Source organism: Uranotaenia lowii, chromosome 3 (assembly GCF_029784155.1).
Source record: "Uranotaenia lowii strain MFRU-FL chromosome 3, ASM2978415v1, whole genome shotgun sequence".
NCBI lineage: Eukaryota > Metazoa > Arthropoda > Insecta > Diptera > Culicidae > Uranotaenia > Uranotaenia lowii.
Genome location: NC_073693.1, coordinates 53,715,096 through 53,728,691, shown reverse-complemented (window position 1 = coordinate 53,728,691; position 13,596 = coordinate 53,715,096). Strand labels below are relative to the sequence as shown.

At 37.9% G+C, this 13,596-nt stretch overlaps 1 protein-coding gene across 7 annotated transcripts in view; it reads left to right on the top strand.

Annotated features, from left to right (window-relative positions):
- LOC129751736 (PTB domain-containing adapter protein ced-6) overlaps positions 1-13,596 on the top strand; it is a 104,831-nt gene that overhangs the window by 82,561 nt on the left and 8,674 nt on the right. For all 7 annotated transcript variants that reach the window (XM_055747403.1, XM_055747402.1, XM_055747409.1 and 4 more), the window contains 6 exons: positions 7,577-7,741; positions 7,812-8,089; positions 8,159-8,409; positions 8,480-8,580; positions 8,644-8,944; positions 9,010-9,131. In XM_055747403.1, coding sequence (XP_055603378.1) covers positions 7,577-7,741; positions 7,812-8,089; positions 8,159-8,409; positions 8,480-8,580; positions 8,644-8,944; positions 9,010-9,131 — 1,218 coding nt within the window. The remainder of the gene's footprint in view (positions 1-7,576; positions 7,742-7,811; positions 8,090-8,158; positions 8,410-8,479; positions 8,581-8,643; positions 8,945-9,009; positions 9,132-13,596) is intronic.

The window sequence follows — 13,596 nt, the reverse complement described above, 5'->3', positions numbered from 1 at the left end:
CGTGAAAAAAGTATTTAAATAAATTAACTTTTTGAAAAGATACATTCTTATACAACCTGCGTATCTTGAGCACAAATCAGTCAAACGATATGAAACTTTAAGCGTTGTTGAGTGCATTCTTAAGCTTTGAATTGATATCGATGATGTTTAAATCGATCAACTTCATAGGGAGACATAAAGCAATAATTTTATAAAATGTCATTTCTTTCATAAGTGTAAAGAGAAAACAAATAACGTCGTATTATATTTTCATCAGTATATAGCCCTTCTTTAAATATTTTTAGGGTTAAAGAGCCTTTAAGTACGTTTTATGGAATTTAAATGACCTTAAATTTTTATTGTTAGGACGTATAAAGAAATAAATCTCATTACTGGGTAATAAAGATCAAATAACACTCCATCCAGATTGCTCCGGTCGAATCCGACGACAGATTTGAATTTCTGAGAAAATTTCACGTAAGATAAATTTTATGCCAGGCTCTCAAAACAGTGGCTTTTGTTTTTTTTTTGGGAATTCGGGTCCAAATTTTCCCATTGTGCATTGGATGGTTTGTATGGACGACCCACTTCAAAAGGGGCCATCTTCAAAGTGGATTCCATTTGAACTAGAAGTTCACTTAATAAGCTTCCATGCCAAACAGCAGCTCCTTAAGGGGGGGTAGGGTCTAACACTTTCAAAAAATCGATTTTTTTTATTTTTTTATTTTCTTATTGTAAAACATTTCAAGAATGTTGTGTCAAATTTCCAAGGCAATCGAAGCAAAACTGTAGAAATTATAGGCCTTTATCTCCTCCTATCTAATATTGCAAGAAAGCAAGAGAAGAAACTTCAAACGCGTTTTTCTCGAAAGCACATTTTTAAAGTCCGTGGACATCGTCATTTGAAAACTACTTATCCGATTCTTTTCAAATTTGGAACATATTTTCTACATATAAAATACCAGACCCCAACGTTTTTTTTTTTGTTTTTTTTACTTTGGGGAGATTTTAAAGGTGAAAAATGGCGGATTTTTTCGTGAAAAATCGTAGTTTTTACTTCAAACAGCCACAAAAATTTCATAAAATTTCTTTTAAGTTAAATAAAAACGTTGGGGTCCAGAAAAACATCTATTAAAAATATGTTGCTCTGATTTTTTGACATCAGATGATTCTGTGCTGAGATACAGTGTCCACCGCAAATCCTGTTTTCTAAAAGGCATCCTCGAAAGTGCTCCGTCACCGGCTCATTTTTCAATATTTTTCTACGAAAAAATTACTAAATGTTCTTTTAATAATGCTTTGTATAATACAAAAAATTTGAATACATTTGTTTGAACGATAGCTCTAGAAAAAAAATCGTGAAAATTGTGTTTTTTATACCCGTTAGACCCTACACCCCCCCCCCCCCCCCCTTAAGAATTTTTATAATTTTATGCTTAAAAGTGATAAACATGGAATTCCATTTTTTTTAACCTGGCCGCTGGCTGCCCTTACAGGTATTCTAAGGGAGTTTATTACCACTTCGAGTTTTAGTTGCTGGTAAGGCCACATCTAGGCGTGACCTCGTGGCAGCGTGTTTGGTTATCATCTTGAAGGGTGGCGGTTAAAATCTGGTATCAGGACTATTTTTTTCCATTAGGTTGTTTGATTGCTTGTTTGAGCGAAACAAACAAATGTGTAGCAGACATGGCGTACGTGCCGGCATGTTTCGAATAAAATCAAAAACAAAGTAATCGAGTCAGATGAATTGAGGGAATAGGAGGAGGGGGGAATAAAGATGGAAGCCGAGAAACCGGCAGCACCACATGGGCTGGTGGTAACCGAAGTAAAGCGAGAAGAGAAGAGATTTTTTTTGATTAAACGATTATTTTTGAGCTGAATAGAAGGTCGTTCAAATCTGTAAAGGAACTTCAAAGTTTCAATAAGAACTTAAATTTGAAGCTGAATAAAACGAACTTCATCACATTGATTATGCTGATTAAGCTGTTTTTGACCTTTTTAACAAGACTTTTAATTGCTTGGGATATTCATCTACAACACTTCAGTTTTCCGTTATTTAAAGTCTGAATAAAAAAAAACTCAAAAAGCATGCTTCGGAAAAAGACTGTAAATCAGCTACAGAATGCTCAAAAACATTTCACTTAGTGTCCAAAAAAGCTGAAGTTAGAAGCTATACGTTGAACATAAGGATATTTTTTTGACATTTTTTAAGATCATGACCACAAATAATGTAAAAAGTGATATAAAAAACTGGTGAACTGTCAAAAAAGTCACACCAGATAAATTTTGAAAAAAAGGATTGGAAAATTGACGTAATTTGACACATTTTTGCATTTTTAGATTGTCAAAATTCGAAGCACAACATTTTTTACGAATTTTTAAAGGTAGCTGTTTTTTTAACTTTATGTCAATTTGCAATTTCTCAGATTTTCTTGCACTTAAATTCGAACTTTGAACTGGATTTTGAGTATACTATTAACGCAATATTTCCGCAATAAATTTATATTCACCAGAAAGCCATCCCTCTTTCCTTTTGATACCAACAATGGGAGAAGGGAGGTGTCTCAAATTATCATAGAAATTTGCTCGATTAGTGCTCAAGTGATGGAAAAAAACTGTAATTTGTTTCCATTTGCTTGAACATTTTTCCAATTATGTCAAAAATTGTGAAGGAGCTCCCTCCCTCTTCCAATCTTCTCATGGGTACCAAAAATACATATAAATGTTTAACATACCCTAATGTTGTTTTCTTTTTACCCTAATACCCTTCCATGCCAAATTTGTTTCCATATGCTCGATTTGTGCTTCAATCTTATATATAAAAATGGAGGCGTTTTCTTTGTAACAACATCACGTATGAATGGTCGGTCGAAATGAAGTGGAATTTGGTATCCGAGGGTTTCTTGGGTCGGAGATGGTTTGTACAATAGTTTCGAGAATCTCACTTTTTATGAAAGGGGGGTCACCATACAAAATTATCTTTTCATCTCTTATATATAAAAATGGAGGCGTTTTCTTTGTAGCACCATCACGTAGAAACGGTCGGTTGGAATGAAGTGAAATTTGATATCTGAGGGTTTTTTGGGTCGGAGATGGTTTGTATAATACTTTCAAGAATCTCACTTTTTATGTTTTTGTTGTAAATATGTTTGTTTTCCACATCTTATATATAAAAATGCAGGCGTTTTCTTTGTAACACCATCACATATGAATGGTCGGTCGAAATGAAGTGGAATTTGGTATCCGAGGGTTTTCGGGCCAGAAATGGTTAGTACAATAGTTTCGAGATTATTACTTTTTATGGAAGGGGGGCTCCTATATAAAATCAGCTAGAAACGGGACAAAACTCAAACAACTTGAAGACGATTTTCTTGAAAACTGATTCACGAGCACGAAGAAGTTAAAGAACTGTAAACATTTTCCAACGATTTAATAAGTAACGGGTAAAACGAAGTTTACCGGGTCAGCTAGTTATACAAAAAGTTGTATGTAAGTCCCCTTCTCCGTTTTCATATTCCCATTGGAAGAAAGGAAGGATCTCAAATAATAAAAAAAATCCCGTTCCCCAATACCCACCCGTAGCAAATTTTGTTCCATTTGGTCGTTTTGTTTTCCAGTTATGCTTATAAAATTTCTCCCCTCTTCCACTTACCTCACTGGAAGAAGGGAAGGGTGACAGAAATTCGTTGACATATGTTTCGTACCCTTGCCTTATACTATCCCATGCCTAGTTTGATTCCATTTGATTAATTAGTTCCAAAGCCTTATGAAAAATTGTGAGACATCCCCCTCCCCGTTCCTAACTCCCCACTGGAAGATGGGAAGTGTATCAAATAATCATAGAAAAATTTCTCGTACCCAAATACTCTCCCATGCCAAATTTGGTACTACTTGCTTGAATCGTTCTCGAGTTATGCAAACATTCGTCTTTTGTATGGGATCCCCCCCCTTTCTCTGAGAGGGAGGGGTCCCAAACCATAATAAGAACCTTCCCTGGCCTCCAATTCCCCTTCCTAGCAAGTTTCATGCTAATCGGTTCAGTAGTTTCTGGGTCTTAAGGAAACTGACATACAGACATAAATCCATTTATATTTATTATGTAGATTAGCTCACCGTTAGATCCTCTGGGTCTTTTCAAATGATTTTACCAGAAGAATTATGGTCAAATACTTGATTTATAGCTATCTTGGGATCTTTTTGCAATTTTTTACGGTTGTGGACTTATCTAAAAAATCACTGAACAGAATGGCACAAAATTTTTCAATATAAACATTATATAGGGTGTCCCACTATGTCTGAGCACGTTTTTAATACTACCTTGCTCAGTCCGGATGACATTTGTACAGCTGATTTCCGCTGTGTGTTGTTGTTTACAGTTCAACTCAAAACTCAATGTATCGTGAGCTCGTTTTCATAATTTTGGTGAAATTGAGAAGCATTTTCCCGGAATAGCGCAAAAATATCGTGCAACATTTTATTGAGTCAGTTGGCGGAAATGGAAGAAGTAAGCTTTGGAGCGGTCCGGAATGCGATTCGAAAGTATGGACAAAAAAAAAATCTGGGTGGAAACCGGGTTTGGTGGACAAAACTTTGGACCGGAAAGTCATGCATGCTTGCGCCAGTAAGAAAACTGCCTTAGTTCAGGATGTGGCCAAAAACGTGGGATCCCTCGAAGCACCGCCCATTGTGCCAAAGTATGATTTGGCCTAAAATCATATAACCATCACGTAGAAGCCGAAGCGGAGTCAAAAACGAGCTGCTTCTTTTAAACCAAGAGCTCGTGAATTATATGATCAAATTACTTACTAACCTACTTAATGTTCCCGCTCCGATGCTCCGGCGCATCAGGCTGTAGTAAAAGACCTCCCCTGTTGACGATCCGGAACCAGCGTCAAGGTCAAGGTCAAGGTTCTCGTCGACAGTTCGATTTTGTGCGGCTAGGCTTCGCTGCTATGTCCTTCTGAGTCTGCCTCTTCCTTCTGGATTCCTAATGTGCTTCGAGGAGATGGACTAGCATGGACACCAGCAGAAGAGAGTCCTAGAATTCCTTAATTTGTTCCAGTATGATTCGTAGCGTTGTGATGTGATCGTCCGGATCGGAATCCAGCTTGTTGCCGTCGGAGTGTAGCGTCGATTTTCTCCTGGATCCTGTTCAGGATCACTTTGCAGAGTACTTTGAGGGTTGTACAGATCAACGTTATGTCTCGTCAGTTGCCGCACTCTGTCAGGTCTCTTTTCTTCGAGACCTTTACGAGGATACCCTGCATCCAGTCGGCCGGGAATGTTGGAGTATCCCAAATGTCAGCGAAATGACGGTGCAACATTTGTGCTGACAAGGCAGGATCGGCTTCCAGCATTTCAGCAGGGATGCAATCGATCCTAGGTGCTTTGTTGGATTTCATGTCTTTGATTACCGCTTCTATTTCAGCCAGCTTTCGAGTTGACGCCATTTATGTGACTTACCATTGGCGCTTCGAGCTGCGGGTTCTGTTGGCCATCGCTATTCGTGACTTAGTAGAGTTGTTCGAAGTGCTCAGTCCACCGTTTGAGCTGATCTGTTCGATCGGTTAATAACTAACATAGCGGCAATCTAGCATTATTCTTTGCACCACTAAGGCGGCGAGAAATTTCATAAAGTAGTAATCGGATATCTCAATTGGCGGCAGCTCTTTCTACCTCTTCGGCTAGAGAGTTTGTCCAGGTTCTTTTGTCTCGTCTACAAGCTCGTTTAACTGCCTTTTCCAGCTCCGCATATCGTAAGTGGGCGGCTGCTTTGGCTGACGCGGTGCATGCCTGCTCAATTTCGACTTTCGCCTTTCTCCGATCATCGAGCATTCTCCATGTTTCATTGTAAGGGTTCTAACCCGTGTTACTACGAATAGTCTTTCGTTTATTGGTTCCCATCTAGTGAGGGCCGTATGGGCCTGCGGGCTTAACAGAAAACCAACTTCTGGTTCCCGAATAGCGTGTTCTCCTCGTATGCCGGAGTAAAGTAGGACTTGCTCGGACTGTGTCTTGTATTTTCCATTGTTACCCAAGTAACCATAAGCACTAAAGCTTTGCATTTTTATAGCTTTACACCAGCGTTTAAGTGCTAAATTACACTATATCAGCAAACCAAGTGCAATTTTGCATTACAACAGCCCTTTGAGTGCTATGCTGCATCAAATAAGAATTATACCACTCTTTTAAAATGCAACTAGCTTTTTATCAGCTTTTCACAATGCTTTTGAAAAGCAACATAGCTTTAAATCAGAATAAAAAATGCTATTTTTTCTAAGCATTAAATTGGTATCACACAAGCTTGCTTTAATGCTTTTTTGCACTATTTTAGCACTACAGTGGCATAATTCCAAAGCACATTAGCATTGATTGATGCTGAATTAATGTAAATTTAAGGCACCGGTTGCTAGAAATTTGATTCAAATAGGGCTTTTTTTTCAAAGATTTAACGAGGAACTGATAGGTTCACAAGCAAAGTTAATGTCAAATGTCAGAGCCATAGATGTCATGAGTTCGACTCCAGGTCATTTTCAGCTGTAAAAAAAATATCATGTTGGAAATTCAACCCGAAAGATCCCCTTAATATGCATAAGCGAATATAATAAAAATAACAAATTTAGAATCATGGCAGAAAAATGAACCAAACAAAAATCAAAAAAACGCCATTTGCATTTTCCCTGCATTTCGCCCGCCAACGCTATAGCATCAACCAATACTAATACAGTGGTTTTATAGGGTTAAAACAGTTTCTGCACTAAAGCAGCAGTTAATTTCTCCAAACCTTGCTCATACAGCTAATACGATGCATAGAATCAAACTCTGTATCTGACATAAGAGCAGAATTGGTGCTAGCTTTTAGTGCTTATGATTACTTGGGTAGGCCAACGGACTTCGATCAGTCCCAGAATTTCTAGCTTGAGACGGTAGCTTCTCTAGCAAGTTGAGCCAACTTGCCTTGTTGGGCAAGGGTTAAAACGTTCCAAGCTCCAATTCGTGTCCGTGTTTTCATGCCAAAAGTCGTCGCCAAAGTTCCAGGTCGGTCATTTCTTTCGGATTCCAACAATTTAATAAATCGGGAGCAGTAGGTTGTTAGCCTATGGTCCCTATCCCGCGATGGGGCTGGCTTCTTGAACTTAGCTGGCGAGGCAGACGCTGTTTGAGCCGCCCCTGGCTTGGAGAACAGACGCTCGGTTGTTGTTGCACGCCGCCGCTGACCTGGGGAACAGACGCGTGCGGTTACCTTCTCAGTCTACATGCGACCAAAGCATCCACCGGGGTTGAGTACCCGAACTCCGCTTAGGTTACTCGCATTCTCTCAGCCGGCCCCACAGGGAGGTTGAGATAAGAGTTGTGAGTAAGATGTGATACCAGAGGTGATGACCTCGTGTTGCACATTATCCACCATTTGCCAGCCAACCGTTTGTAACTGTTCATTTTCAATCGTGCTTAGACATAATGGGAAACCCTAGATTACTAAACAGTTTAACTGAAAATCTCAACAATTTCCATTCATGCATTCAAAATTTATTTACAAAGAAAGTCCAAAGTTTTAGAGTCTACGGATTTTAATGCTTGTCGTTTATTTACTCTACAGTATCTCGGCAGCACGCCCGTCGAGCAGGCGAAGGGAATCGAAGTCGTCAAAGAGGCCATCCGACGGTTACAGTTCACGCAGCAGATGAAGAAAGCCGAAGGGGCGAGCAATGTAAAAACGCGAAAGGTGGAAATAACCGTCAGTGTTGACGGTGTGGCGATACAGGTACCATCCTCTATCTCTTAAAATTCTATACGATTGAGAAATGAGTGTTTCATTTGTCTTTTTCCCGCAGGAACCTCGCACCCAAACGATCCTGCACCAGTTCCCGCTGCACAAAATCTCGTACTGCGCCGACGAGAAGGGCGTGAAAAAGTTCTTCAGCTTCATTGCCAAAACTAGCACCGGTTCGTCGTCGACGCCCTCGCTCAGCAATGCCAGCGACGACAACCATTCGGCGCACTCGGCCGATCAGGATCAGGGTGGCCAGCATGAGTGCTTCGTGTTTATTTCGAACAAGCTTGCCTCGGACATTACGCTTACGATCGGGCAGGCCTTCGATTTGGCGTATCGGTAAGCTAATCTGGGGGAATTGGTCTTCAAGCTATCTTATCTTACGAAATTATTCGATCTTCATTTCAGGCGTTACGTGAACGAAAACGGCAAAGGGGGAGATTCTTCCAAGCTGCAAACACAGAACAAAAAGCTCGAAACGACTGTCAACGCTTACCGTCAACGCCTCAAAGAATTGTCGGAGTTGGTCTCGAAGCCAGAATTAGACAAACTGTTGCTGAGGCTAGGCGTTCGGGACATCTGTGAGGTACCTCAGGTGCAGGAGAACGGCCTCGAAAGCCACTCGGCAGGAGCCAACGGGAACAAAACGCCAGATTTGGGTGAGAGTTGTTTATTTTCTTGAATTCTCGAATACCTTTAGCACTGATGAAAATTTTTCTTAAATGTCAGGTATTGATGTATCGTTACCAAACAATGATGATCAGCTGTTGATCGAAACATCACCGAAGCACTTCGCTCCGATCGTCCCGCCACGAAACCTTCAAAGTCAGGTAAGTCGTCTTAAACCCCAAATTTTTCCATCAGTTTCAATCATCAAATCCCTACCATAACAGATCAACAACACGCTGGAAGCGTTCAAACCATCGGTGGGCACCAAGCTGGAAGGGCTGCTGCTGAATTCCGATTCCGACAGTGACTTTGATCCGCGGGCACCGGACAACGACAGCCCCTCGATGGTTGGTGGTGGCAACAAGATTAGCAACGACCTGTTCGGATTCGAACCGCCGAAACAGAGCGTCGGCCAGCAGCTGTTCAATAACAGCGTCAGCAACAACAATCATACCAGTTTTACCAATTCCAACGGCCACGGAACGGCCAACGGATTCGGTGCCCCAACGAGTCCTCCTCCGATACGTAAGGGTTTTGAAAACTTTCGTAAAATTTCTGTTTTCTATATAAAGATTTTTCTATCCCATCAGTGGCTCCTCCACCACAGAAAGCTGTTCCGCGAAGGACGGTGACGCATCAAAACAATGGCAACGCAATCAACGGTAATGGTTACCAGGATCTGTTTGGATCGGCACCGTTCAACCCCCAGGAGGTAAGTTTTAGACCTTAGTGAGACTTGGTATATAAAATAAGTGCCTGATAATATAAGGAAAAAATCAGTTGTATTTAAAAACCTTGAGGTAGATCATTTCTGAAGTCAAATTAGAATGGGAAAAATATTCAACTAGATATCAACCACTTTAACCGAGCCTATTTTTCGTTGCCGAGAGTTCGAGGTAATGCACCAATCCCTAGATCTCGTTCTGTAAGTTCAAGCCCTCCACGGTACTTGATCAGAGTTGACCGGAGTTCGACTTTCGGTCTCCTTCGTTGCCGGCCCGATCGGCGTCTACGAAACATTCGATCGCTTCGCTTCCGATGCCCGGATTTAGCCGGAGTTCTTTGGTACCCATTAGGTACTTGAGCACCCACTTAGCTTCTGTCCAGTCACTATTGGTTGGATTGGTGACCTTTCAACCCAACAATGATGTGCTCAAGCAGATGTCTGAACTTTTCTTTTTTTGTCAAACTCGTTTTCTGATTAGCAGAAGACGATGTCGTCCACATAGATCAGTATAAACGTCGTCTGGTTGCCTCTTTTGCGCATGTATATGCACGGGTACGCATCGTTTGTCTTGAACCCCATTTAATTGAACATGCCGTTGATTTTGCTGTTCCAAACACGCCGACTGTTTCAGGCCGTAACTGCTACGTTTGAGGTGGCAAACCAGGTCGTTGCCCTGCGAAAACCCAGGAGGCGGCTTCGTAAAGATATATTCCACGAGTTCCGCGTACAGGTACGCAGTTTTAAAAGGTGTCCACGATGAAATTGCCACAAACAAAATTGATTCGTAATATATAAGTTTTCATCTGATTGTCATCAAATTTTCAGGGATTGTAAACCTGCCCGTACATCGTGTCCTGGGTCACGAAAAAAGCACTCCGCTTCCCGCACGTGTAGATGGCTTGCCAAACTAGGAATTTATTCGCAAATTTGGACATCTTCTGAGTGCGGACATGTTTCGGAACGCTGAACTTATCCTTGGCCGTGAAAAGCAGGTAGCCGGGGATCTGTTTGAAGTCGGCCTTCACATATGTTTCGTCGTCCATGATGCAGCATTCAACTTTCCCAGCCTTAGTTTTGGCCTTCTTGACAAAACTTCGGCTTAGGTGCAGCTTCTTAGCCACATCCCGAACGGAAGCGTTTGGGATTCGGTTGAAGGCCCCAACTACGCGGTTGTGATTTTTGGTGTTGTACGGAATTCTTTTTCCTTCACTTCTGGGCTTCCGATCGGTGATCAATCGTTCCTTGAATCGCTTAATCACTCGCGACACCGTGGAATTCGCGATTCCTAACGTTTTATCGATGGAACGATGCGAGAGATCCTTGTGATCTCGTGATGAATGCGCAAGATTTTATAACGCACGAGCTGTTCTTTCGACTCCATTTCGGCGAGTTTTTCTCATAGGACTTTAAAACTTGCAGGATGTAAACAATGCACCAGGGGCGGTCCTAGAGCTGGCTCTTGGGGGGGGGTGATTTTCCAAATTTTCAAAAATCAGTCAATAACGTAAATATATTGCGAAAAAAACGTTCATTTGGAGAGTGCGAGTGGGGGGATGGGGGGAGGGGGATTTGTGTGCAGTTTCAAATGAGACTTTAATATTTGCTGCACACCAGACTCGTGCGATGGACACGTCCATGGGTGAGGGATTTCGAATTTCAAATTTTGTTAGAAATTATAAAATACCAAAAAAAGGACAATAATAAGCAAATTGATTTCTTAAACCATATTGAAACCCATAATCATCACAAAAACTCGAAAAAAAGATACTGATACGAATCAAAATTCAAATCAATTTTATTTCCGGTTAGTCATTATTAATTCATTCGAAATGTTGATACTTATTCTGAACAAAAAAAAATTCAAGCAAGTATTTTAACATCAAAAACGGAATGCGAATGAAAAATTGGAATAAATCCAGAAGTTGAAGCTTCGGGCATAACAATCAGTGCACAGAAGAAGAATAGATCAAATATAACACCAGATTTGATGAGAAATTAAACTCGAATTCTTACAAAAAATCAAATCAGGTCAGAATATTTAATTGATAATAATGTAAATTATCAACCATATTAATTTACATTTCTTTTCTTCAATTTCAATTTTAGTTTCGGTTGAAAAATTCCTGTGTAATGTCATCCATTTGAAATACTATTCAATCACAATTTGTAATGTGAATTATCGACGAGGAAATTATATCCATTTTGAACTTCAGAGAATTTATTCGAAATTAGTATATGATTAATTTAAAAATGAAAATAATTAATTCTATCAAGTTATCAAATTTATAACTTTATGTATTTAAAATACAACAACAATTAATCATCACTGACAAAGTACAATTCGGGAAATGGAAGAGTTCTTGAATGATAAAACACGAAAATGATCCCTTTTATTTATTCATTTATTCATTTGTTTTTTTTTATCCATGAGGAATGAATTGATGACATGTGATTAAAATGCTTCTTATAAAATTCTACTTTCTCATTTTCAATATCCATACATTTCGAACTTTCTATTTGACAAGAATTTTCATAATGTTGAAATGTTCTTAGTTATGTTCTTTTAATTTTAATGGATAAGGTCGATAAATAAAATTAACAAACAAAATCACGGTGAATAACTCTTCATAAATTCAAATATAATATGAAGATGAAAAAGATAAGTTTTAACATTTGAAAATTATTTTTCTAATAAAAACGTCTTTCCAAAATAATGCAAGAGATAGCATTTTGGTGTCTATGTTTTAATGATTGATTTAGTAGAACTTGTACTTCAACTAGATTTTGTTTATCTCCTCTCGTTTTGGTGATATGGAGTTTATATAGAGTTTTAAAAAGAATCAGTTTTGAGTGAAATCAATCATTGATAATTGATGAACTTACAAGTTAACATGAAAAAAAACTGATTCTGAATTTGTTTATTATATTTTATTCAATTAAGAAACACTACTTTCATGATGATGAATGATCTAAAAAAAATCTACAGTGTTTAATAATTCAAACACAAGAATTTCTGTCATTATTGACTAAAGAAAGTTTTAAAAAACAAAGATTTTATTTTATTGAAAAATTTGCCAAAGTCTGAAAAACGAATTGGTTTCTACTTTGAGAAATATCTTAAATCCTATGTAGTCATTACTTCTTTAAACATTCGCTAAAAGTCTATTATTTTACAAAATTGGGAACAGTAAATAAACAGAAAACTTGAATTAAAAAAATTTCACAGAAGTCAACATTACTTGCGTTCTTGAGGAAAGAAATGTGATATAAACCCTTATTCATTTAAAAAAGTTTGAGAATTTATAAAAAAAAAACCCTTTTGAATGTGGAGTTGAACATAAAAAAATAGAGGCTGAAATTGGGTTCTTGAAAAAATATTTCATATCAGCATAAAATTTGTATTGATTCAAGCCATTTTTTGGATTTATGTGATAAATCATCAAAGTAATGGATGAATTTGATTAGATATACTTCTTAAAAAAAAAAATTTCACGACCATGATGCACACTGCTTCTCCTCTTCCCTTATAAATTTCATTTAAATTAATTAGAGGTTTATATTAAAAAAAAGTTAGAAATTAGTGAAGTTTAACAAACTTTCTTACATACTTATTTTGATATCCTTTTGAATAGCATATACATCCTTTTATAAAACAATCTGCGAATCTTTAATATTCACTGCGATCAATTGTTGACAAAAAGATAATTTTCTTCATTTGTATATTGAACAGTTTAAAAATCATCAATTTAAGAACTCTTTAAAAAACCTTCCGAGATAAATGTAATTTTACAAATGAAAAAATACACACATGTGAAAAAATCTCAAGTTATCTACAATATTTTAAAATCACCATAAAACTCTCACCAAAATTTTTGTGATTCTCGTTTTCCATCAATACCTTTTGAAATCCAAACATTAATTTGAAAATGTGTTAACAATTGCTATGAATTTAAAACTGAATGGTTTATTATTTTTCAGAAGTATATTGCTGAATCGTGATTCGAAAAAACTAATTAATAAAAACTCTTGTTTCGATTCTTCAATTTCTAAATATAAATTCAATTCTAAAACAAAATCATTAAAATCAAATTCTTAGGTATGCAACTTTCGGAACTTTATTTTTATTTGTTTTCTCTTAATGCAGCTCTCATAGATTTTAAAATTTACTGTAACTGAATTGAAAGATACAGTTACAAATTTGAAACGAATGATTTAGTAAAAAAGTGAAAAATAGTATTTTTGCTTCATGCATTTAATATTTTCAAACATAATGTGTAATTTAAAATGAAAAAAAAAAAAATAACAAAGGGTTCATTGCTTATAGCTTATACTATTTTTCAATGAAAAGTCCTTGTTCTCGAGAAAATAGTCGAGTTATGACGGGGTATTATTATCATCGGTTTTATCTCATCTGGGAAAAATGAATACATAGGCAAGTTTTTGGAGCATT